Source organism: Alternaria ethzedia (assembly GCF_023757985.1).
Source record: "Alternaria ethzedia strain BMP 0044 chromosome Unknown scaffold_17, whole genome shotgun sequence".
Lineage (NCBI taxonomy): Eukaryota > Fungi > Ascomycota > Dothideomycetes > Pleosporales > Pleosporaceae > Alternaria > Alternaria ethzedia.
In genome coordinates, this window is record NW_026056210.1 from 225,558 (window position 1) to 250,265 (window position 24,708).

The window sequence follows — 24,708 nt, forward strand, 5'->3', positions numbered from 1 at the left end:
GGTAACTCCTTCCCCGGCGCAAGTTTACCATGGGCGATGGCAAAGCCAGGCATTGACACGAGCTACATTGGGCTTCCGAATGGCAGTGCAGTGGACGCCAATGCTGGATACACGCCATTGGGGAATGTAACAGCAGTGAGCATGACGCACGTCAGCGGATCTGGCGGAGCTCCAACTTGTCAGTCCTCTGCTTGCGCAAACGAGGCGCCTACGAGTATTAACAGAATCTAGATGGATTGATCTCGCAGATGCCGCTGTATGGCGATCTCGAGTCTATCAACCTTGCTGACAACATGACCTATGCCCAGAACCGCAGTCTGGAATTGGAGTCCGCAACAGTAGGTCTCTTCACTACGACCCTACAGAACGGCATCAAGATCGAGATCACTTCTGGTAATCATACCGGATTCATGCGATACACGTTCCCTCAATCAGAAGTCCCTTCAAACAACATTTCCACTGTCAATGTTGATTCCACGATAACAGGAGCCCTGTCAGCCAACGAGCACGATGCGCACGTCCTAGTCGACCTCACACACGTGTTGCCAGCCTATTCTTCGATGGCCTACTCTCAAAAGTTCCTGCACGGGCAGCTACATGTCGGGTCTTCCTCGAACGGATTGCCATCATACCATGGATCAGCGACCTACACGGGTGGCTGGCCGCAGCCTGAAAGTCATACGATCCATTTCTGCGGGAACTTTAGTGTGCCTGCAGGATCTGTGCTCATCCCAACATCCGACTATGTTCAGGGAGAACTTCCCAGTACTCCCGGAGCTGGCACGTTTAGCTGGCAGTACAATCCTTATTCGCCACCAAGCTTTAAGTCTCGCCCGGTGCCGCGCGCGTATGCTGACGTCCGGTCCTATGCTGGGAGCGGAATGGGCCTTGGCGCTCTTTTCAGCTGGTCGCCCAAGGAGCAGCGAGTCAACGGCACCCTTACTCTGGAGGCCAAATTGGGCATTTCGTACATTAGTGCTGCACAAGCATGCTCTCACGTGGAAGAGGAGCTTCTTGATGCGAAATCTTTTGAAGATGTCGTTGACGAAGGAAGGCAAGTATGGGAAGAGAAAATCTTGAGCAAAATTCAGATCGGAGACGATGGCCATTCGACAAGCAACAATAAAACTTTGAAGAGGATGCTTTACTCTGGGCTGTATCAGACAGGCCTGATGCCAACCGACAAGACCGGCGAATGCCCTAATTGGGAGTCAAACGATGCTAAGCCATATTACGATGACCACTATACGCTGTGGGACACTTATCGTACCCTTCTACCCTTGTATCACCTGGTCTTCACGAAGCCGTACTCACGCATTCTTTCTGGTCTCATTTCTATCTTCACTGAAGAGGGTTACCTCCCCGCCGGTCGCGCAGCAAACTGGAACGGTCGCGTTCAGGGCGGTACGCACGCAGACATGGTATTAGCGGACGCTTTCGTCAAGAGCGTCCATGCACTTGCCGGCGAGACTGGTCGAGGCGAGCTCGACAGCGGAATCGATTGGCAAGAGGCCTACAAGGCAGTGATGAAAGACGCGAGCGTATTGCCCGAGCGCAATGTTGATCCGGTCGCTTTCGACGGCGCCACGAAGGAAGGCAGAGGAGCACTGGACGATTATCTCTCCCTTCGCTTCATCACGCGCAACCACACCCGCAGTGTTTCTCGTGGTGTCGAGTACCCACAGAACGACTTCGCGATCTACAGCATGGCAAGTGGACTTAAGAAGTCCCAGGAAGACGTCGATCAGATGCGCGAACGAGCAAGCTGGTGGCAGAACCAATGGAATCCCATGGCAAACACAACTCTCAATGGCACCGGTACATTCACTGGCTTCCCAGGCCCGAGAAACGCGGATGGGACGTGGAACACCACGGCGTATGACCCGCTGAGCTGCGGAACATGCGGTTGGGATGCAGACATCTACGAAGCCAAGGTTTGGGAGACTGCATTCAGTGTCGCACCACACGACATGGCCAAAGTCATAGATCTGATGGGCGGTGACGAGGCTTTCGTTCGCCGGCTAGACGCCTCTTTCATCCCAGGCTTCGGCACATCAGTTGGCGCAAACAACGATGCCGGCTCTGCTCTCTTCAACCCAGGAAACGAACCATCCTTCGCAACGCCATTCCTCTACAACTACGTCCCTGGCATGAACTGGATGACAGTCAATCGGACTCGAGCTATCGTCGACGACTTCTATAGCGACGACCGTAACGGATACCCCGGAAACATCGACGGTGGTGCTCTACCCAGTTGGTTGGTGTTCAATCTCATGGGCATGTATCCTGTGTCTGCCCAGCCGCTTTACCTTCTTTCTGCTCCCCGGTTCTCTTGGCTTAAGGTCTCGCTTTTTAGTGGAACGGCAGTCGAGACCGCGTTGACTATCCGGGCCCAGAATCTGTCGAGCACAAGCTATTACCCGCAGAAGGTTACCTGGAACGAGCAGGAACTCGATCGAGCTTGGTTGAAGCATAGCGAGATTGCGGAAGGAGGCGAGTTGGTGTTCTATATGGGAGAAGAGCCTAAGAAGTGGGATGTTGGTGAACGGCCGTGGTCACTGTCGACGTCGTCGCTGTAGGCATTGTCGTATGAGTCGCAATCTAGAAGAAAAGCTTTTAGGGTGGAAATATACATTGTCTTGAAAGCCATCTCGTCTTGAAAATTCAACAGCGTGGATGCAGCAAGAGGCGACACGAGTTCAGGTCCCTTCAACTTACCAACCAGCTTGCCCTCCATTGACTAAGAGCGTATCTACGACTTTGCCATCCAACAAGGCTTCGACAGTGACCAGCCCAGTCGGGACATCGTGCAGGATAACCTGCCCCCGGCAAAGTGTACATACCCTCTTTTCATCTGTCGCCTTGCTCACTACCATATCCATTCCATTCATTTTCGGCGCCAGCGTTCCAAGCTGTGTTTGTGGTGCGGATATGCGGACGGTAAGGTCTTCACACGACCTAAACCTGGTGCACAGGGCAATTGTCGTGTTAAATGCTGTGCCGCTCAGGACTGTCAGGCTTGGAACGACAAATGCCTGGCTATCGATCCGAAACATCTGTTCCGGTACACCAGGCGCCTGGACGGAGAAGGACGTTGCGTTGTGAACGGCGGGTCCAGCAAGCGAGAACGGAAAGTACGTCGTAGTTCCGTATTCACCACCACTGTGGCCAAAAACCGAGCTTCCGGTCTCGGCTTCTGGTTCAAGTTTCGTCTCGTCGCCGCTCACGCGAAGAGTTAGTGATCGCGGGGATGAGCTGCCTGCCGGTATGAGGATTCTGACCTTGCCCGAAAGCATCAACTTTCCGTCCTCGCTGAAGTCGTACGTGACATTCACAGGCTTGACCGGCATGACAGTAATTGGCTCAGAGAGCTGAACACCAGCAGGTACGGTATTGATGGCTCGGCCCATGAGATCGGCACACGTAGCAAGAAAGCCTGTTCCTTGCGCGAATAGAGCCTGCATCGTCGCATTTTTGTCGCTCTCGTAAAGCCGTTTATCGGAGTTCATCGTGTCGTTATACGACATAACTAGCGGCCCTCCTTTGTTTCCCGTTCCGTTCAAGTATTCGCCGAGGACATTTGGATCGAAGACGCCGCGTGTAGTGTCGAAGTTACTACCGCCATTCGTGTTATTGGGCGTGACGAAGCTCTCGTCTACAGCCTCCGGGAAGCCGCCCTACACCGATGAGTGAGTCTCGCCCAATCGAATAGCAACCAAATACCTACGTGGTGTACGCTGCCCAGAGTGTGTCCGCAAGCCGTGAGCCCAATAGCATCCACTTTGTCGAACCCCGCGCGCTCGAAGAACAGCAGAGTCTCTTCGAGATCCGTCTCTGGTGCTGGAACGCCTGTCGTCTTTCCAGCTTCTGTTGCATCAATGCGACCAGGTCGGAACGGCATCTGCGCGCCTCCGCATAGATTATTCGACATGACCGTGCCGAGCGCAACAAGATCGGCCACTACCGCTCCGTCAGCACCACTTCCATCACCCGACACTCATTAAGAGCGATGCACTCACTGGAAATCCCCTCCCCAACAAACGGCCTCCAAAACGAAAAGCTATCGTTAAACGCACTCCCCTTATTCTCTTCCCTCGCCGTCTCGAACCCAATACTAGCATCAATACCTCCCGTGCCCGCAGTTACATTCGCGGTAATAAAGTCGTGGAACATGACGCGCATCCATTGGGCAGCGGTGGTGCGACCACTATTGCGCCCTGTAGTACCGGTCTGCGAAACATAATTCGTGCAAGGGGTGATTGCGGAGGAGAAATTGGAAGCGTAGGCGCCCCAGTTGTCGACGAGGATATGTTCGAGGAAGGAGCGTGTGGGTGTGGGGTAGTAGAACGCGGCGTGTGTGATGGGGAGAGTGGAGAGGATTGAGAGGAACGAGGTGGTGGAGGCAAAGAGTAGCATTTTCGCTTGCCGGGATGCACCCAATCTATGACTAGGGTACTGGTGGCATTTCAGAGTATGCTGACGGTATCTCATCTTATATATCGTCTTCGTTCCATACTGTGTCGGCTGGATTTGGAATGTTTCCTCTTCGGGATGCAGTGCTACATGGCAGCTATCAAGTGATCCAGATCTTCAGAATACTGCCTCATGCGCGTCTCCCACTAAGGATCTAATCGGTGGCAGTATGTGATTGGCTGCGTAGACAACACCGACTCAGCCTGCATCGTTGGGCGTGATTAGATTAGCCACGGTAAGCTGACATTCTTCTACGACCACCTGCCTTTTAGGAAGTTCAGAGTTGGAGGTTTCCCATCGAACTTCATACTCTGCCTGCAGCCAACATGCTACCCAACTTGAGCCATCGTGTGGCGATAAGAGCTACGGCACCCACACCCATTGCGCCTGCCGCGCAGAACCATACACCCTTGAAGTTCTCTACCGCACCATTTCCCTCGCCCTTGAGTGCGCCCATGGCAGGGTTACCGAGCAGCCCGCCGAAAGCAGCAACAAGATACGCCAATCCGAGACGTACGCCAATTGAGGCCTTGTTGGGAGAGAGATTCGTAATTGTGGGACCAGGGATGATAATGACGCCGCCAGAAAGGAAGCCGTACACGATGCTGATAGCGATGAGACCGTTCAATTCCTGAGCGAGGGGTAGCATACAGAGGGTGATGATGCATGCGACGGTGAGAGGAAGTAGGGTGTTAACACCGCCGTACCTAAAGTTGTCAGTACTAGGCTAGTAAGAAGATTGGATGATGAGAACGTACCTGTCGGCGATGAAGTTTGGAACAAATCGCCCAAAGATATTGGCGGCGTTCATGATCGACAACAAGTTGAATGCCATATCCTTCGACACACCGAGTTTGATAGCGTACTCCTGTATGAAGAAGAACGGCACAAACGAGGACGCGACGAACAGCGTGAACGCGACGACAAAGATCGTGTATGGCAGATCCTTGAAGTGGTGAAAGCCGAAGCTGGAGCCCTTGGAACCGTACTGAAGCTGCAAGCGCATCACCACAAAAGCGACGGCGTTGGTCACCAATATGATGAGCGCAAAGATGCGAACAGCCCACGCGAACCCGACGCTGAGGAGGAGCGAGCGTAAGGAGAGAGTGTAAGCAATGCCAGCAACACTGGCACCGGTCGATGCAAGACCAGTAGCCAGCATGCGTTTCTTCTCGAAGAACATGGCTAGCACAGCGACAGGCACGATCGCCATCAAACCGCTGCCGATACCCATGCACACTCCCTGGGCGAAGAAGATGGCCCAATAGCTCTTGAAGAAAGAAGTCAGGATCAACCCCAGTACCTCGAGGCCCGTGCCAACAGCGATGATACTTTTGAGGTACCCCCGATCAAGCAGCGCACCGCCAGGCAAGCAACCGATAGTGGTGAAGAAAAGCTGAATCGATCCGATCCAGGCAATACGCGACGCATCCTGCTCCGGCATCAAGGTGTCGACGTAGTATGTTTGGAAGACGCCAAATGCATTCGGTAAGCCCCAACTGTTCGCGAACAGAATGAAACCACCAAGAACCTGCATCCACGCCACTTTGCCATGATCCACAGGGTAATCTTCATTAGCTTGCGCACTCGCTGTGATCTCGTGCGAAAGCAGCTGTTGTGTTCTTTCACGCTGCGTCTCGTGGTATGAGAGCAAACTCTCTCTTTCGGGATCCATGGTTTTGTATGGGAATCTGTAGGGTATTTCGATAGTGATGATAGTGCCTAATAATTGGGCGCTGGTGTGTAAGCTGGCCGTGCCATGTAGCAACTGGATTTTCTCAGGGTCGATGCTTGATGGGGCGCTAGCGGGTAGCATGCCGCGGAGGATCGTCACTTTTAGTCATGAAACTGCAGGTACAGGTCCGAGCGGTGAAGGTAATCGCGCAAGCGAGGCACGATTTCGTTTGCTGCGAAGCTGGGAGCAAACAACACGTATCAGGAATAATGGAGACATCAAAGGATGTTTGTGCAGTATGCATGAGTAGTTCAATTGAGAACGCCCTGAGATGCTGGTTTAGGTTACATTCGGCACTTGTAGCCACTCTGGCCACATCACAGGCGCATTCGCCATGTTCTCTTCACTTCCTTCGTCGTAATGAGGGTAACTCCCTATTCGATGCCAGACCACCTATAAAGATCCGACACTCTGAACAAAGCCTATCTACCTGAGTTCTTCCTGAGCAGGACCCTGTGTAACACCAGCTATCCGCGCAGACTGGGAGAGAGTGCACACACATATCACCACGGTCAAGAGGCAGAGCGCACCACCGTAGGCCAGTCCGAATCCGGTAAGACGACGAGAGAATATGTCACGCCAGGTGACGACCTTGCCCGGCTTATATGACGAGTCGACCAACCATCTAGCATCTTCTAATCCGGCCCTGAATCGTTCCATGTCGGCCTTTGTGAGACTGATCATGATCTCGTACGGCTCTCCTTCTTGTCCTTCTTTGTCTTCTTCTCTGGGCAAGACCACGATGCCACCTTCGCTGACCCACGCCGCTCGCCGAATAGCAGTCGCATTTGACTTGCTCGTGCCTGGGATGCACCACTCCCTGTCGGCTCCCATCCTTTGCCAACTAGTGATGTATAGGTCTGGGCCTTTGGGAAACTTCAAAAGGGATTGCTGCGCTTCGGCAGGGTTGGTAAGGACGCTGTTGATCTGGGTGACTGCCCATTTCGCGTTGATGGCGTGCAGAGCATCTGTAATCTTGGCTGCGATGTCCTCAAGAGAGGCCGCAGCGCCATCAAGATCTAAGGTAGGCGTAGCGGACAACACCAGGTTGCCAAGATAATCCGGGGATGAGAAGGGCAGTGGAAGGAACTTTCTGAGATCTACAACGACGGCAAGGGTCGACTGCGTGTTACCCGAAGCCGTGATCGACTTTGAGCGAGCGCGTATGACATTTGCCCAGACGATAGCTGATAGTACGGTAAAGTTGGATACACGCTTCCCGATCTTAACAGATAGCTCGTTGCGGAGCTCTTCGATAGCTTGTGATGAGAAGCGAAACATCTCGGCAACGACTTTATTGGGTCCTTCATCCGGTCCTTTGCGGAGCTCAAAGCGCTTCGCAAATGGCTTCTCAGGTGTATTAGTAGACTGGCCTGCTGCATCGGCTTCTTGGACCAGCGTTGCGAGCGCTTGACGCGCTGATGACGGGTCTGGTACCACGTTCCATTCCTTGACGATATCCTTCAATGGTTGGAGCTGATCCTTGTAGCTTGGTACGCGATAGTATCTAGCAGGCGGACGAACTGGCGGTAGTTTGTTCTTTTTAATGCTGAGAGCTCGTACCGCATCGGACCATATCTTTTGAATCCTTCCGTTGCCAGTGCCATCGACAACGGCATGATACCACCAGGCGCTCAGTATCAGACCTCCGGGGATGAAGGTAGCCTGGGCCGCGAAGGTTGGCAAAGGTCCTTTCGAAAAGCTTGTCATTCTTTCGGCATACGCATCTTCGCCCAATCCAGCGTGGTGTTTCAGTTCGTTTGGGCAGAAGATAGTAGCGGGCAACTCGTCTGGGAGGAAGGCGTCCTTCGCAAGCGAATCGTAGTCATGCTGTGCATCGTCGTAACTGACTGTGAATATACGGCGTGCCTCGGCTTCGAGATCGATGGGGTCGGGGTATTGCACACGGAGAAGGTCGGTAGAGGGTTCTAAGTCCACAGTGCCAGCGAGATATGGAAACTGTCTCAGAACTTCTTTGAAGCCATTGTGCAGCGCCTCTTTTGCTTCATGGGCGCGACTGATGTCCGGAAAGGGAAATATGATGTAGTAGCGGCCATACACGCGTATGTGGGGCTGCTGATCGAGGTGAGATAACTCTAGCTCTTTTGGAGTGCCGTTTGGCATTGCGGGGGTAGTGGTCTGGAAAAGTTGACGAAAGTAGGCTTTCTTCGTGTTGGGCTGGACTCGGAGGCGAAGGCTTTTAGGGTCCGTTGTAGTGGAATGTCGGTGGTCGAGGCGCAGGTAGCTGTGCGAGAATCTCCAAGGGCACTCCATGAGAACCTGCCGGCGAGTATAAATGCTTCGCGGTGCTGTGAAGTCGCACTCTGTAGAGGTGAAACAGGTGAATGCATTGCCTTGTGCGTTGTAATGGCTCTTCGATGTGACGGTACTGGTGAAGGCATCTTGTGCGTTGGTAGTTGCAGACGGATGCTCTGACTGATATGCAGTACATAACAAACAAAAAGCATGGAACCCAAATCTCCGAGCTTTGACATCGTTCCGACCATGCACTGGCGATCCTATTGCACGGTGTGCTTGCCGACACTAGAGCTATTGGGCACGGTGCGCGAACCGTTGTCCGAGTCGCGTGGCATGATATTCAGCGGTTGGCACAAATTAGCTTCATGCCGCATGTCGCTCGAGCCCGATCATAGCGGATTGATCAACCTGGCCGCCCAACACACCAGCCTTCTGCAGTATACCAACGGTCTTCTCGACAACCTCCTTGTCCACGCCCTTCACATCTTTGGCGAAACGGACAGTCTTCAACCACTCTCGCGCGTCCTCTTCCGAGTAATCGAGCTTGGTGCTGATGTACTGGACGGCCTCTTCCTGGTTCGCCTCAAAGTGTTTGACTCCCTTGTTGATCTTGTCCATGACGTCCTCGAGTTCCCCAGTAAGCACTGGCTTGCTGGCGTTGGGTGCCGAACTCCAGTTCTTCGGGTTCAATAGATGGTTTGCGGCGACGATCTTCCACGAGGACCAGGGTGTGTAGATCTCGCCGATGCGCTTGATCTCGCCGTTGTCGTAGTAGCGCTTCGACGTGAAGTGCTCCCACATAAAGAAGTCGGCCGTGCTGTCGTTGACCCCATCGCGGAGGTTCGCAAACGTGTTCAGCACCTCGACGGGGAATGGTGGGTTGTTGGACGAAGTGTCGAGCCACCCTTGCTGGTCGGCAAGCACGAAGCTCATCACGTAGCTGCCACTTCCTATCCTTGACACGCCGACTTTCTTGCCCTTGAGGTCTTGTATTCCGTTGAGCTCATCCCTTTTGGCGCCTGTGGATATGGCCCAGCACAGCGGAGTCTCGACGTATGTCCCCACCACGCTGAAGCCAGCGTCCTGCTTAGCTGCCTGTGCTTTTCCCAGTGCCGCTATCCAGCCTTCGGTAAGACCAACTCCGATATCGATTTCGTCGGCTTGTAGGGCCGTGACCATGTGCCCTGTGCCACTGGGGAACGGGAGGAGCTTCGCATCGAGGCCGTAGTGCTTCTTCGCGAACTCGAGCGGTGTGGAGAAGTGTTCTATTTCCGTCAGCGGGCGATGCAACAGTATTGATGACGCGCCTACCTGGCACGAAGCCGATGCGCAGTGGTGCCATGGCTGCAATCTTGGTTGAGAAGCTTCGGACTGGTCGTGGGGCTGGTGAAACGCGTGCAAGTCGCAGTGTGCGTAGCATTGCTGGAGAGGAATAAGACAGGAGAGGACTACGTGAATGAGGGGTGTATCGGTCAAGACGTGTGAGTTAATAGAGTTTCGGTAGGGCCGAATCATCAGTTGACCGCTCGTGGTGTGCGCAAGCTCACGTCACATGAAGCTGCCCGAGGTCGATAATGCGCGTCAGCTCCGCCTACGGTAGTTCCGATCGGAAGGCCATTCCGAAGAGCTCCGATCCTCGCTTTCCAATGTCTCGGCGTCATTCCATGTCACCAACTCCTTCCCATGGTCTCCTTGCTGTTTTCGAGATACCCTATGATTGGAACTTCTGCTGCGTCTGCGCGTACTTCGCTATTGTTTCGTCGCTCCCGTTCTTTCGCCCCAATAAAATCTGCTACGATGTCTTCCGATAGCAGTAGAACATCAATAAGAGCTAGGACGATAGCCATTGTAGGCGCTGGACCATCGGGTGTGGCGGCAGCAAAATACCTCCGAGCTGAGAAGGCTTTTGATAAGATCGTGCTGTTTGAACAACGGAGTCGATCAGGTGGGATCTGGATATATACAGGCGAACAGCGGGACGAGAATCTCTTCGACATACCTCAGACCAACCCCAATAAAGACGTTCAAAAACCAGAGTGGCAATCCAAAGATGCAGTAATGAATGGGAACATTGATACGGATGGCATCAACGGAACTTCGAAAATTCCCTCCTTTTTGTCGCCAATGTACGAAAAGCTCGAAACGAATATACCTAGAGGACTAATGGGCTTCCAAGACCTGGATTGGCCCGCGGATAGTCAACTCTTTCCTACTCATGAGACAGTACTTAAATATATCGACGATTACTCCGCGGATGTGCAAGACCTCGTTCGATACTGTACACAAGTCATCAATGTCAGTCCAGTGGACCTCGATGTCGCCAGCAGCCCATGGGAAGTAACTACGCGTAATCTACTTACGAACGAAGATACTTCCGAAGTCTATGACGCAGTTGTAGTAGCAAATGGCCACTTTATAGTTCCCTACATCCCACCCATGGCCGGTATCAAAGAGTGGGCTGCACAGCACCCCGGTCGCATTAACCATTCGAAATATTACCGGAAGCCCGAGGACTTCACCGGAAAGAAGACAATAGTGGTGGGAAACTCAGCGTCTGGCGCAGACGTCAGCGCCCAGATCGCTGAGTTCTGTCAAACGCCGCTCTTGTGGTCCACAAGATCGCAGTCCATGTTCAGCGCAACCCACGGAACAGCAGGCGAAGACCAGAAGAGACGAGAAGTTCCGCCTATCAAACAGTTTCTTCCTAACAGTAGAGGCGTAATGCTTGAAGACGGAACAGAAGAACACGACATCGATGCCATAGTTTTTGCTACCGGATACTTCTACAGCCTACCCTTCCTGCAAGACGTAGAGCCCAAACTCATTACCACCGGCGAAAGAGTAAACCATACATACCAGCATGTCTTTTACGCCCCTCGGCCGACCCTAAGCTTCCTCGCCCTCAATCAACGCGTTATCCCTTTCCCAGTAGCAGAAGTGCAATCTGCCGTCCTCGCACGCGTATATTCCGGCCGTCTCTCGCTCCCCTCACATTCTGAAATGCGCGACTGGGAGCAAAGCATCGAGGAGGAAATGGGTGCAGGACGGAACTTCCATCTCTTGCCGTTCCCCAAAGATGCCAACTACATCAACGCAATGAGTAAGTGGGCATTGAGCGCTGAGAGCAAGGATGGGTTGGAAAACGGAGGCAAGGGAAAGACACCACCGATGTGGGGCGAGTGGGAGTACTGGTGTCGCGAGAACTTCCCTAAGATACGGCAGGCATTTGGAAAGATGGGGGAGAAGAGGAGGGAGATTAGAGATGTGAAGGAGCTAGGCTTTGACTTTGAAGAGTATCAGAAAGAACAGGCACAGCAGAAAGACATGGACAAGAAAGGCGAGGAGCTAATATAATAAACAATACAGTAGCTATCGGCAATTTCAACGTCTCGTATCATTCAAAAAGCCTATACAGGCTCTACCACACATCCACATTCCATCAGTTACATCTTGTCTTCTCCCCGCTTCCCAGGCAACCAACCCGCTTACACGGAAGCTCTTCTCGGCATCGAGATCGCAGAAGATGCCACCCTCCGCCAAACAATCCCGCTTCTCTTCATTCCTCCAAACTTTTGCTCCCAAGGGCTCACGCTCATCCCCGCTTTCTCCCCGTCAGCCTCTCTTAAAACATGCCTAAAACCACCCCCAACATCCGTCTCCCCCATGGTACACAAAACAACTCGAAACTTCTCCCCACCACCTATAAACCACGCAAAAACCTCCCGCATAATCTCCTTGATAAACCGCGTTTGGAGCAGCTCAGTCTCTGGCGACTGGGTCGCTGACTCTGGAACGTCTGTATTAATAACGAGAGTATCCAAGTGGGGCAATGTGGCTACGGTAAGGAGGAAATGGTGGACTAGGACGACGACATGGCGCGTGTTGGTGGCGGAGATGTTGGTGTCGGTTAGGTAGAAGTTGGCTTCTAGTTGTTTCAGGTCAGAGTGGGGGTTGGGGACGTAGAACCAGATGTCTAGGGCTGCGTAAGCGTCTAGTAGATCTACGACGTCTTTGCGGTTCATTGATACGCCCTGTAATTCGTGGACTTCGTGGGCTCCGCGCTTCGGGATTATGTGACCGAATGGGTGTTCAGCTAGCAGATCCGAGAGATCGTCTTGATGCGTTGATGGATCTGAAACTTCGCAATTCTCTTGTGTCTGCTTGCTTGGGACAGACATTTTTGGTGAATTTGGGTGGGTTGGCACTGATGATTTGGGTGTGGAGGTGCGGGTTAGTCGGGAAGTTTAGAAGAATAAAGAGTCAGGGTTAAGTAGGCCCACGGGCGCGGGTGAATGGGCATGTTGTAGTGAGAAGTTTACGATCAGCATATCTAAACAGTGCTATAGTGATGTCTCATCAACAATGAAATGACCTCTAGGGGCCTACATTACCCAGCGTTTTCTCTCAGAACATGTCCACGGGCAGGTCAAAGTATCCGCCACGAGACGCGCCTCACTCCTTGAGCATCAACGGAAGCCCTTGTTCTAAACCAAACATAAGCAAGACAATTGCTACTCAGACAGAAGGTCAGAGAAGGAAGCAGGTGGAAGTAGTGACATAACATGTGTACCTCAACACAGAGACCCCTCCAGATATGATATCAAACCCGAACGCCGCGGCTATGCATCGAAAAGCGCAAACTGGTATCCTCTTAACTGTGATACTACCTCCGTCCCTTTCCTTGCCCACCTCCACCACCTCCGCCCATACCTGGCATGCCGCCCATACCACCCATCATCTTCATCAAGGCGCCCATATCGGGCATACCTCCCCCTCCCATGCCACCGAGCGCGGATAGATCGGGCATGCCGCCACCGCCGCCGCCGCCTCCTCCACCCATCATCTTCATCATAGCGCCAATATCTGGCATGCCGCCGCCTGCACCACCTGCGCCGCCACCCATACTTTGCATACGCTTCTGCATAGCCGCGAGCTGTTGTTGCTTGTTGCCTCCACCCATCGCACCCTGTGCTTTCTGCATGTTTGCCATTCCACCCTTCATCTTCTTCGCCATACCTGCCATCATGCGGTGTTGAGTAAGCAGTTCCTCGACTTCGCGGACCGAGGTACCAGAGCCGCGGGCGATACGTGTCATACGCGTGGGTTGATCGACGAACATCTTTCCGTCCGACTCCAGCTCTTTCTCAGTCATACTGTCACAGATGTAGATCATGCGCTTCAACTTTGTGCCACCTTCTTCGTCGTCCATGCCGCCCATCATGCTGCTGAGTCCAGGAATCATGCCCGCCATCTTTGACAACGGCCCCATCTTCATAATGTTGGAGAGCTGATCCCGCAGGTCCTTGATTGTGAAGATACCCTGGGTGATGTGCTTCATTGTGTCCTTCTGGTCGAGCTTGAGAGATTGTACGTGTTCGACGAGCCCTTGGACATCTCCCATGCCGAGCAGCTTCGAGACGAAAGCCTGTGGCGCAAAACGCTCGAGATCCAGCATGTGTTCGCCGTTACCGAGGAAGACGATGGGTGTGTGTGTTGCTGCGACGGCGGAAATGGCACCACCTCCTGCTGCCGCACCGTCGGTCTTGGTGATGACAATGGCTCCGAAATCTGCGGCCTCCTTGAAAGCGCGTGCTTGCGACTCAGCAGCCTGTCCAATTGTTCCGTCCAACACCATGATGGTCTGGTCGGGCGTCACGGCGTTCTGAATCTGTACCATCTCGTCAAAGAGGTCCTTCTCTTGCCTGTGTCGTCCCGAGGTATCCACGATGATGATCTCGAAGCGCTCCTTCTTGAACTTCTCCACACCCTCGCCCGCCACGACTACAGGGTCGGTCTGTGTATGGCTACCGTAGTATGGGATCTTAGCTTTGGTCGCGTTCTGCTTCAATTGGTCGAAGGCACCGGCACGGAAAGTGTCGGCGCACACCAGACAGGCCTTGAAGCCTCTTGCCTGGTACCATCTCGCCAGCTTTGTACACGTCGTCGTTTTACCCGCGCCCTGGAGACCGACGAACATGATGACGTTGGACTTGCCCTTCTTGGGCTTGAAGGGCTCGGCATGGGGATCGACCATCTTGACGAGTTCATCGAAGACGGCCTTCTGGATGAGGCGCTTCTTGTTGACGCCCGGCGCGAGGTGCTTGAAGTCGACGGCCTTCTTTATCGATTGGCGCAGGTTCATGACGAGTTTGACGTTGACATCGGCTTCGACGAGGGCGTTGGAGATCTCCTTGACCATGGCTTCGAAGGCCTGCGCATGTTAGCCACCTATCATCAGTCGCCTGCTCGGGGCGCGCACCTTCTCGTCGAGGTTGGGCGACCTCGTGAGGTCGGTAACGGCGGCATTGATGCGCCGCCCGAGATCCTGAAGCACCATAGCGGCGGTTGGTAGGGAGAGATGATGGTAGGGGTAGGGTTGTGGGTGTTCGTTGGTGTGCCTCTCGTGGTGTTCTGTGGGGAATCCACTATGGCGGGGCGCGCTTGCCGTCGGCCATTTGGGCTACTAACGCCGATCGCCTGGAACTTTTTTCTGCGACGCGATTTACCTGCAGCATTCACACAACCCGACTTTCACAGCCACAATGGTCAACACATCGCTGAAACGGAGACGGACCGAGGAGCAGCTGCGCGGAAAGGTGCCTAAGAAGGAGAAGAGAAAGGTCAAGAAGCAGAAGAACTACCACAGTTCGAGCGAGGAGGAAGGCGGCGCGCGCGATGCTCCATTGCGCGGAAGCAGCCAGGAGCCCGAGGAGCCATTCCAGCCGTCTGGTGTCAATGCGACGTTACCTGGAAAGCAAGAACTCTCGAAGCAGCAGCTGAGGAAACAAGCGAAGTTCGAGGCCAAGAAGGCGGCACAGCAAGCAGCAGCGGCAGAGGAGTCTTCGGCCAGCGACGACGAAGAGGAAGTTGAAGCAGCGCCCGCGCAGAAACCTGAGCCCAAGTTCAAGGCTAGCATACCTGCACAGGCCCCGGCAAAGTCGGCACTCAAGAAGACTGCGCCCGTCGACCATGAAGCGCCATTACCCAGCGACGCCGAAGACGATGTGGACGAAATGGATGACTCTGAGCCTGAGGCGGATGAGTTCTCGATTGCCGACTCCGAATCAGATGCCTCCGAGACCTCAACCACGGCCGCGCGCAAAGTACGGAAACGGAACGACCCCGAAGCCTTCGCCAACTCCATCTCCAAGATTCTTGGTTCGAAGCTGACGACATCGAAACGCTCCGAGCCCATTCTGTCCCGCAGCAAAGACGCCGCAACCGCCAACCGCGAGCTCGCCGACTCCAAGCTCAGTGAGAAGGCGCGACGACAGATTGTTGCTGAGAGGAAGGCGGCACAAGAAAAGGGCCGTGTGAAGGACGTTCTGGGCCTTAACGACCCCAACGTCAGCACAGCCGCCACATCAGCGAAGGAGAAGGAGCTCAGGCGGACGGCACAGAAGGGTGTCATCAAGCTTTTCAACGCCGTACGAGCGGCGCAGGTCAAGGGTGAACAAGCCGAGAGGGAGAGCAAGGCGGGCATGGTCGTCGGCATGGACAAGAGGGAGGAGAAGGTCAAGGAGATGAGCAAGCAGGGTTTCCTCGACATGATCACAGGAGGACAGAAGAAGGAGGGTAGCGTGGAGGCCTGAGGGCGATTCTATATGCACAACTCGGCGTTTGGGACAAAAGGGACGTAGTTTGGATATGTTCATGATACCATATACTATACATAAGTTCAGAGTCGTACTCAACGCCAGTTCATCTGCAAGCGGAGTGTTCGTATAATACATGTCGTCTCAAATGCTGTATGCGATATGACCCATAATGCCTTCCAACAGATGTCCTGCAATATCTCCCAAGATAAATCCCCTGCGGAAGTCACGACTCTTCTCCCGAGTCTTTTCATTTGCTGTCGAAATCACTGGCCTGCAGATTCCTCGTCATGCTCGGCAGTCGCACAACCAGGCCATCGAGCTCCTTGCTCATCTTGACCTGACACCCCAGGCGACTCGTCTCGGTAAGTCCAAAGGCCAGATCCAACATGTCGTTCTCGTCATCATCCGGCTCCTCCATCTTGTCGTAGTAGGCTTCGTCTTCGACTATGACGTGACATGTTGAGCATGCGCAAGATCCACCGCATGCGCCTTCCATTTCTATGTCGTTGGCTTGTGCGATGTCGAGGAGGTTGTCGCCGTCGGCTACTTCGAATGTGGAGGCATGGCCATCCTTGTCTACAAATGTGACTTTGCGTCTAGAAGGCGTCAGTGGTTGAAGTTGCTACAGTTGGGACATGTTTTGACGCACTCTTCACCCGGTCGGGGTGGGTCCAGATGACCGTGGCGGGATGCGGGCGATGAGGAGAATTGGCGGCGACTCTGAAGCCATGACGGGCTTGTTGCTCTGACGATAGTCGATTTTGATAGTGTAGATGCTGCCGTTGTCTGTGTCTGAATCGATCTCCGACATGTCGCTGCTATCGAAGTACTGGCGAACCTCCTCGGACTCGACGATGCGCCTCTTGCGCCCGCTATCCTCCCCTCCAAGGCGTTGACACAAGCTCTTCTAGCAGCCATGACGCCGAATTGATGCTCGCTAGCCGGCCGAGATTGGAGTCTAATAGGAGAAGGAGACACGGAAGCGAAGGGGTTGCAGTGTTTGCCGTGTCACAACGAGTGAATGCGCCGATAATTCCAAATGCTGTGAGACGTCAGAAATGTTGACGCACAGGCCATGCGTGACCCCGGTCGATCTACCCAGCGCATCCACCACCGCGGGTAAGAAAACGATAAACATCGCCAGCCTCACGTAATCTTTACCTCAAAAACGACTGATAGAATGGCGACCTCTCGCGATGCCCCGAATCCCCTACGACCCTACTACATCCCGCCATCTATTGGCCCGCCGCCCGACGTCCCGCAGAACCAGACGTCCTCGTCATTACCGCCCGCTTTCAAGCCCAGCAATAGTAGCAAATCGAGTCTGGGCAGCCAGGCACGCGACATTCTTTCCGACCTAGACTATGACTCGTACTTCCCAGAAGCCTCGCCTACGGTAGCCGGGCATGCGAAGAAGCTGCTCGATCATGCTCTGTGGAATTACACGAGCGTCCTGCTCGCCCAACCATTCGAGGTCGCGAAGACGATCTTGCAGATACACGAGGCAAAGGGACAATTGGCAGGCTTGACGGGGGAGGAGTTTGGCCACAAGAGCAGACCCCAGAGCTTCGCAAGCGGAAAGTTTGAGGATGTATGTATTGGGCACTGGAGGGGCTCTTGACATGTGAATGTGGGCTAATCGATGCAGTATCCGCCCTCTGATGAGGAGTCTGACGAGGACTCACCGGGCTACTTCACATCCACTGCCCCGCGCATGAACCCCACGTCGCCGTCGCCATATTCACCGTCTGTCTCACGATCGGGCGTCTCAGAATCGAGGTCTCCACGACGACGCCAGCGACGCCTCGATAGCCGATCCCGGTCACGAACACCCACACGCCCCCCACCATCCGCCGTACGGAAACTAGATCTCAAGCGTCCAGACTCACTCCTCGAAGTGATAGGACAATTGTGGCAGAAGGAGTCTGCGTGGGGTGTGTGGAAGGGCACCAACTGCACTTTCATCTACAATTTCCTGCTCAAGACGACTGAGGGCTGGTTCAGGAGTCTGATATCAGCTCTGCTGAACATACCTGACCCAGGTCTTGTAGGCTCAGCAGGAAGTGGGATTGGGGGGCTAGACATCCTGGACAGTCCAAGCCCGCTGACGTCCCTTGGTGTTGCTGTCGCTGCTACAGCCATCGCAGCCACCCTCCTCGCACCCCTCGACATGGTGCGCACACGCCTCATCATCACCCCCATCTCATCCTCTCCACGATCTATATACCCATGCCTTTCCCTTCTGCCCTCTTTCTCCGTCGCCCCCAGCCTCCTCCCAGCTACCATAATGCACGCCTGCGTCCCCACTCTCATTTCCTCCTCAACACCCCTCTTCCTCCGCTCAACCCTGAGCATCGATCCTATCCTTACACCGACCACCTACTCCTTCAGCACTTTCCTCTCCTCCATATCCGAGCTCTTTATCCGCCTTCCTCTCGAGACCGTCCTTCGCCGCGGCCAGGTCGCCGCACTCCAGGACCACGAAACCCAGCGTCTGGCATCTGAGTACCAGGCCCCACCCAGCCGCGCCAAGAGCCCAGCGTATGGTCTGGACAAACCAAGCTCCTCTGACCAGAGCTTCAAGACCATCGTGGAGCCGGGTCAATACAGGGGTGTGCTGGGTACTATGTGGTTTATCGCCCGTGAGGAAGGCATAAGTGTTTCTACACCGAATGCTGCTAAGGCGGCGAGTGCAAAGGCGATGGGTTTCTCTAGGCCACCGCGTACAAGGAAGGGTCAGGGTATGCATGGGTTGTGGCGTGGATGGAGAGTGGGTGTTTGGGGGCTGGTGGGGATCTGGGGTGCTGCTGCGCTTGGAGGTGGCGGCGGTGAGTTCTAGAGTGTGATATTGCAAGTTAAGCACTAGGCCCTTGAGCGATGATTTTACTTGGTAGATTATGTTGTTTTGTCATGATGTTCGTATGCGCTTGTTGGGCGATGCTATATACACCACTCTTAGCTGATGTTGAACCAACAATTTCCTTTCACCCAACTTGATGTTTCAAACTTTTTTCTAATTCTTGCATCATATCATCTGATTCAATAAATCTCTCCGCCATGCTATGGCTTCGTAGCCCAACCACGTAGGGTGGTATGCTGGTTTTTATCTTTCCAAAAGCTGACAACGACATCTGAAAGTGGAAAGTCCGACAGCGCATGGCATGCCAACTCACAAAAGCGGGTCGACTGCACCACGTGAATGTCGCAAATGCAACACAAAGCTGTTCGAGATCCTCTCACGGAAATATGCTATCGTTGCGTAGCAGTAAAGCCCAGGACATAGAGGAGTGTCCCAGATGCCCCGATGATTTTGCTTGTCTTGACTGGTCTAGCCTAAAGGAGTCTAGCGGTTCCCATACATGGAAGTACCGTACCACTTCACTTCTTATCAGCCACCACCACGTGTTGATTGTGAGCGTCAGATTCGGTTGGTTCTTCAACTTTGGTTCACCTCAGACATCGAAGCCAGAGAAAACTTCGACGCGTAGACCCCCATCATTCATACACACATCAAAGCTATCGCAATTATAGCGTATACCAAAGTACCATCTCAATGACCTACCCGAAGGACCAGACCGCAGTCTGAGTCAAAGGCGCACTCGATTTATCATTCATGCATACACGCCTGGGAAAACCCACCAACATGTCAGATCCCTCTTCCCTTTCAATCCACCCAGCCGACAATGATGAACTCTCAACTATGATCTCACGGGTAAACTTGAGCGGCAATACAGTCAGAGTCGCGCATAGCGCAGCTGTCACAGAGATGAGGTTTTTGGAAATAAATCTACCGATTCGCCCCATGAGTATTCAGTCAGCAAGTCGCTTGCTCTCACTGCCCTCGTAAGTACGCCTGTTGATATGCCATGACATGCATATCTCGCCCGAGCTTGGTATCGACTTCATTGAGGAATTCTTCAGCTGTAGGCAGCTGCAGAAAAATATGTTGGACAAACTTAGTCCTGCCTTCGATCTCGACAACTACGTCAACGAGCATGCAGAACCCTGTCGCTACGAGCCAAGCATGGTTGTCTGTGTGGTATCATCCACGCCTCGATTTCACATCTTACGTCTTGTGACAGTATTTGTACGAGTACCGCGCGCGGATCGAGGATCCCACTGTTGCTATAACGCAGTCGCTGGGCTTTTCCCTCTATATCTGAACGAACTCAATGTGAGACTAGCTCCTCACAACCATGCAGATGACTACGACCAAGAGCTTCTTTACGGCGACATGAAGTCAAGGCCGAATCGCCTTTTCCTTGATTATGTGGTGGAAGGCAAAGTGAACTCCAAAAACATGAAGTTCAGCCTTCCTGGTCTACAGAAAGAGGATGATGGAAGAGACAAGACAACGCGCTCCGAAGATATCATCATACCAGGCACAGAAATCTTGTACGGCATGCATGTTACGGAGGATAAGGCGGGTGCCCAGACTGAGAGAACATCCCTGAGTGACGTGCGGTTCCGCCCAACGACAGAGGGATCAGGGGGCGCAGTGGCCACGCGCTGAACGGCATGGATTCCAGGAGTTCCATCAATGAGAATATCGGATACAACGAAAGCGAGGCGCTCGCGTTCGGCTCACTACCCGAGCGTGCTGGTCGAACCCGAGGAAAAGAGACCCAGCCAAACGGAGTGTTTCCTTGTGAAATGACATGAACTGGGTTACATGTCACAACTAGCTGTTCCTTGAACAGCCCCACTCCGTTCCCTTCTCTTGCCAGATGAAACGCATTGCAGTGAAATTTCTGCCTTATCGCGTATCTAACGTATCCAATGCTCATGCACCGCAGATTGTGTACCACACCTGGGCAACACAAGGAAACGCTATCCGGACGTTGCAATCAAATTTCCGGCTTGTCACGCCACAAGAGACTTCAAGAGTTCTCACAGAATCTCACATAACTTGGCACCTGTCAGCGGGTCTATCGCGGTCACTCTCTGAACGATCTGATATCGTTTGCGCGCAGCTCCCGACGTCCATGTTCTGCTCCACTAGCGGGTCCGACATGGTGGCAACGACGGCGGTCGCGCAAACTTTCCACACGGCATGCTAGGCATCGGCATCGGGTGGAGCTGGTGTTGACAGACAGCGGCCCGTACGTTACGAAGTATAACCACCGGCACTCAACTCCTGGTCCGTGCACGCAACCACCGAATCACAGCCATGGAATTCCTCTTTCTAACACTTTTCTGGACGAAATGGGCGTCAAGTGTTTATAAACGAAACGGCGCTACGCCTGTCAAGCATTCCACACAGGAGACCAGTGTTTCGCCACATCGCGGACTGCAGTGAAGTGTCAGTAAACGACCTTGGCAGGACCCGTAGAAATCACATCCGCATTGACTTTACTTTCCGAACCAGTAGCTTCCGTGCCTCCTTTCAATGAGTCGCATGTTTTCACAAGCGCTGCTACGCTTAGAACGGCCTAAGGATCACGGTCATGTCCACTTCCCAAGAGATCCAGAACACCCACAATCACGGAAGGAAGACTGTAGTTGTCGATGAAACCAACATCCTATCTCCTGGAATTGCTACAACGGGAAATTGTCGTCCGTTGGGAACCAGGTCACCGGTGTCTAGGCGCCTGGCTTGCATGAAGATGTTTGGTACAATGAGCGGAGGACTTTTGATATAAGAATCAGGACGACCGTCCAACATCTACAACTCACCAGCAAGCAATACATTCATTTCAATCGCTTTCTACACTCGCTTTTCAGCACTTTACATTCGTTCCTTCGCTTCTTTTTACCAATTACTACACAAATTTCATTACTGCTAGCCAGAATGAAGTTCTCCGCCTCCGCCATCGTTCTCAGCGCCGTCGCCCAAGTGGCCACCGCCCACTACTTCTTTGACACCAACCTCATTGGTGGTGTTGCCCAGCCGCAATTCAAATACGTCCGCCCTTCCACTCGCAAGGTCGCGTACAACCCCATCAAGTTCTCCTCCAACCCGGCCGCCGACATCCGTGATGGCTCCACCGCCGACGGTCCCGACATCGTCTGCAACCAGGGTGCCGCTAAGACCGGTGGTAAGGTCCAGGTCCTGACCGTCAAGGCCGGCGACGACGTTACCGCCAAGCTCGGTGTTGGTGCCAAGTTCCAGCACCCGGGCCCTGCCCTGGTCTACATGTCCGCTGCTCCCGGCAGCGTCCAGTCTTACGACGGATCTGGCGACTGGTTCAAGATCTTCGATGAGGGTGACTGCGGCAGCGGTGACTTCACCAGCAACTCCTGGTGCACCTACAACAAGGACACTGTCACTGCCACCATCCCCAAGGACACCCCCGACGGCGAGTACCTCGTCCGCTTCGAGCACATTGGTGTTCACCGCTCCCACGTCAACCAGCCCGAGCACTACGTCTCCTGCATGCAGGTCAAGGTTACCGGTGGTGGTAGCGGCAAGCCTGGCCCCATGGTCAAGTTCCCCGGTGCTTACAAGGCCACCGACCCCTACGCCAACTTCAGCATCTACAACGGCCGCAAGGCCTTCCCCATGCCCGGCCCTGCTGTCTGGAAGGGTGGTGCTGCCGCTGGTGGCTCTTCCTCTGCTCCCGCCAAGGAGGAGGTCTCCCCTGCCCCTGCCGCCCCCGCTGCCCCTGCTAAGTCCACCATGGCCACTGTTGTCGCTCCCGCTCCTGCTGCCCCTACCAAGGAGGCTACCCCCGCTGCTGGCTGCGCTTCCATGTACGGACAGTGCGGTGGCAAGGGCTTCACCGGTGCTAAGTGCTGCGCCAAGGGTAGCTGCAAGGCTGCCAACGACTGGTACTCCCAGTGTGTCTAAGAAGCTAGCTCGTGTGCTAGATTTACTCGGAGATTTGTGTATACTTCCCCTTCTTTGTGTCTATAAGCGAGGCGTTGCATTAGTGAGCCTCTGTTTTCTTGGGCACGGGTTCTCTAGTAGAACACCCCTTTAACTTTCTGCTTGCCTGGTGGATGTGGTTCAATCCTGTATCATAGCAATATCACATCATTAGTCTTTATTCCAGATTCCCTTTTCCTGTGCATTTTTCGTATGAGAGTGAATAAGAATACTGAAGACAGGTGTACAGTAATGTAAAGGTTCTTTCCATCTCTATAGCCATCTGCCCAAATTATGGGCCTTGGTATTCAGCAAAACCTGAAACGATAGAAACATGCATTAATGTCACCATTCAGAACTCGAATGGTTGACCATTAATCGACAAAGGATCCCAGTGGATTTGCATCAGTTTCAACTTTTCTTTCCAGTCTGCTTGGTCCTTGGGAAGATCATGCGCATTTTCGATGCGATCTAGTATCTCCTCGTACAGTTCAGCTGGTAATCGTCGACCAAAAGCCAGGTTGAGATTCCGTCGATACTCTCGCCGCAAATCGCGCGACACGAGTGGTAACAAGGCATTGATGAGAGGTCCCTGGAAATGGAGGGCATTCATACCTGACAAGGACATATCAAATTAGTTGATGTGATTACGTGTTTAAGTTGATATCTTACCGAATGTTTCACCCGTGATGAAATAGTTTAGATAGAGAAACGCATGGGCACAGTCCAGCGGGCGTTCTGGATACGGCTCGGCTCTGGGCTCCTGGCTCAGTAGAATTTGGAGGAATGCCTCTATTTCATCGACCGGCACGGAGCGCTCGAACAAGTTCAGTCGCGCTCTTCCCAAAACGTCCATGCGCAATATGAGAGCAAGTGGAAAGGCTCTGACATTGCCGCGCGGTACCTGGGCCATTCGTTTCAACTCGAGACAAACGCGTGATGTAAAACGCGCTATGGGGATGTCGACGTTTGGGCTGAGTCTGTAACCTGCGAACCATGCGTAGTCGTCGTCGTCAAGATTAGAGTCCAAATCGTCTGAATCACTGACTTCTGATGCTAAGTCCCAGTCATCGCCAAAATAGGTATCGATAACATCCACAGCAGGGCCCAGGTATTTATGACGTCCAGGGGTATCGAGCCTTTTCATGACAGCGATCCAAAACGACGCAGCCGTCTTATCTTCGCCTTTGTTTGAGAGATGTTCGTATTGAACAAGGCTGATTCTTACACCGAAACTGGCGAACAGGAGTTGAGATTCCAAGTAAAGAGCCCAGCTTTTGAGTTGGAGTGGGGTCCAGTGAGACACCAGCGCATCTTCTTCTAGTGGGTTTTCTGATCATAGCAATAAGCACATATCCAATATCTTAGTAGGTGAAAGCTTTTCAACATACCTTTGCTTGTTAGAGGCGAATCAGCCTCCCAATACCGCTCTCTGGCAAGATCCCGGACTTTGCCGGAAGCTCCTCCTTGGGTCTTGAGATCTGTACAGAGTTGTTCCAGCTCAAGCACGAGCTCGTGTGTAATGTATCGCAATCTGACATGGTGAGCACACTTGCGCACCGTCTTCCACCGATCAAGCAATTGCGATTTGTCACTCGTGTCTCCGAGCTCTTTGCATACCCTCACAAGGTCTTTCAGTGTGCGCGTCTTTCGCGTCTTTGGTGTCTTGCTATAAAAATCGTGTCTTCTACGTTTGCCGTTGCCTTTGCTAGACAATTCGGCGGTTTGAGCTGAAACAGACGTAGTAGTAGGAATACCACCCGCGCCGGCGAGACGTGCCCGATTAGCTTGTGTGAGTGCCGATAGTGAAGCGCAAAATGCCTCGAGTCTCCCGG

General features: G+C 53.4%; 10 protein-coding genes across 10 annotated transcripts; 5 read left to right on the forward strand and 5 right to left on the reverse strand.

Annotated features, from left to right (window-relative positions):
* Window positions 1-141: 141 nt before the first annotated feature.
* On the forward strand, window positions 142-2,579 carry J4E87_006808 (uncharacterized protein; the record flags this gene model as incomplete). The annotated part of the gene is made up of 2 exons (XM_049378409.1): window positions 142-178; window positions 232-2,579. 2 exons carry the CDS (start codon window positions 142-144, stop codon window positions 2,577-2,579), a joined length of 2,385 nt encoding a protein of 794 aa, XP_049231802.1.
* A 135-nt stretch (window positions 2,580-2,714) lies between these two features.
* Window positions 2,715-6,148, reverse strand: J4E87_006809 (uncharacterized protein; the record flags this gene model as incomplete). Its single annotated transcript, XM_049378410.1, has 5 exons — window positions 2,715-3,677; window positions 3,728-3,960; window positions 4,077-4,455; window positions 4,784-5,180; window positions 5,232-6,148. 5 exons carry the CDS (start codon window positions 6,146-6,148, stop codon window positions 2,715-2,717), a joined length of 2,889 nt encoding a protein of 962 aa, XP_049231803.1.
* A 486-nt stretch (window positions 6,149-6,634) lies between these two features.
* J4E87_006810 (uncharacterized protein) lies at window positions 6,635-8,332 on the reverse strand (the record flags this gene model as incomplete). Its single annotated transcript, XM_049378411.1, has 1 exon — window positions 6,635-8,332. One exon carries the CDS (start codon window positions 8,330-8,332, stop codon window positions 6,635-6,637), a length of 1,698 nt encoding a protein of 565 aa, XP_049231804.1.
* A 498-nt stretch (window positions 8,333-8,830) lies between these two features.
* On the reverse strand, window positions 8,831-9,809 carry J4E87_006811 (uncharacterized protein; the record flags this gene model as incomplete). Its single annotated transcript, XM_049378412.1, has 2 exons — window positions 8,831-9,732; window positions 9,779-9,809. 2 exons carry the CDS (start codon window positions 9,807-9,809, stop codon window positions 8,831-8,833), a joined length of 933 nt encoding a protein of 310 aa, XP_049231805.1.
* Window positions 9,810-10,264: 455 nt separating this feature from the next.
* Window positions 10,265-11,821, forward strand: J4E87_006812 (uncharacterized protein; the record flags this gene model as incomplete). Its single annotated transcript, XM_049378413.1, has 1 exon — window positions 10,265-11,821. The coding sequence occupies one exon, from the start codon at window positions 10,265-10,267 to the stop codon at window positions 11,819-11,821; it is 1,557 nt and encodes a 518-aa protein (XP_049231806.1).
* A 1,309-nt stretch (window positions 11,822-13,130) lies between these two features.
* On the reverse strand, window positions 13,131-14,804 carry J4E87_006813 (uncharacterized protein; the record flags this gene model as incomplete). Its single annotated transcript, XM_049378414.1, has 2 exons — window positions 13,131-14,678; window positions 14,727-14,804. 2 exons carry the CDS (start codon window positions 14,802-14,804, stop codon window positions 13,131-13,133), a joined length of 1,626 nt encoding a protein of 541 aa, XP_049231807.1.
* Window positions 14,805-15,009: 205 nt separating this feature from the next.
* J4E87_006814 (uncharacterized protein) lies at window positions 15,010-16,059 on the forward strand (the record flags this gene model as incomplete). Its single annotated transcript, XM_049378415.1, has 1 exon — window positions 15,010-16,059. One exon carries the CDS (start codon window positions 15,010-15,012, stop codon window positions 16,057-16,059), a length of 1,050 nt encoding a protein of 349 aa, XP_049231808.1.
* A 253-nt stretch (window positions 16,060-16,312) lies between these two features.
* On the reverse strand, window positions 16,313-16,983 carry YAH1 (mitochondrial matrix iron-sulfur protein; the record flags this gene model as incomplete). Its single annotated transcript, XM_049378416.1, has 2 exons — window positions 16,313-16,661; window positions 16,715-16,983. The coding sequence occupies 2 exons, from the start codon at window positions 16,981-16,983 to the stop codon at window positions 16,313-16,315; spliced, it is 618 nt and encodes a 205-aa protein (XP_049231809.1).
* Window positions 16,984-17,245: 262 nt separating this feature from the next.
* On the forward strand, window positions 17,246-18,904 carry J4E87_006816 (uncharacterized protein; the record flags this gene model as incomplete). The annotated part of the gene is made up of 2 exons (XM_049378417.1): window positions 17,246-17,656; window positions 17,714-18,904. The coding sequence occupies 2 exons, from the start codon at window positions 17,246-17,248 to the stop codon at window positions 18,902-18,904; spliced, it is 1,602 nt and encodes a 533-aa protein (XP_049231810.1).
* A 2,952-nt stretch (window positions 18,905-21,856) lies between these two features.
* On the forward strand, window positions 21,857-22,855 carry J4E87_006817 (uncharacterized protein; the record flags this gene model as incomplete). The annotated part of the gene is made up of 1 exon (XM_049378418.1): window positions 21,857-22,855. The coding sequence occupies one exon, from the start codon at window positions 21,857-21,859 to the stop codon at window positions 22,853-22,855; it is 999 nt and encodes a 332-aa protein (XP_049231811.1).
* Window positions 22,856-24,708: the final 1,853 nt, after the last annotated feature.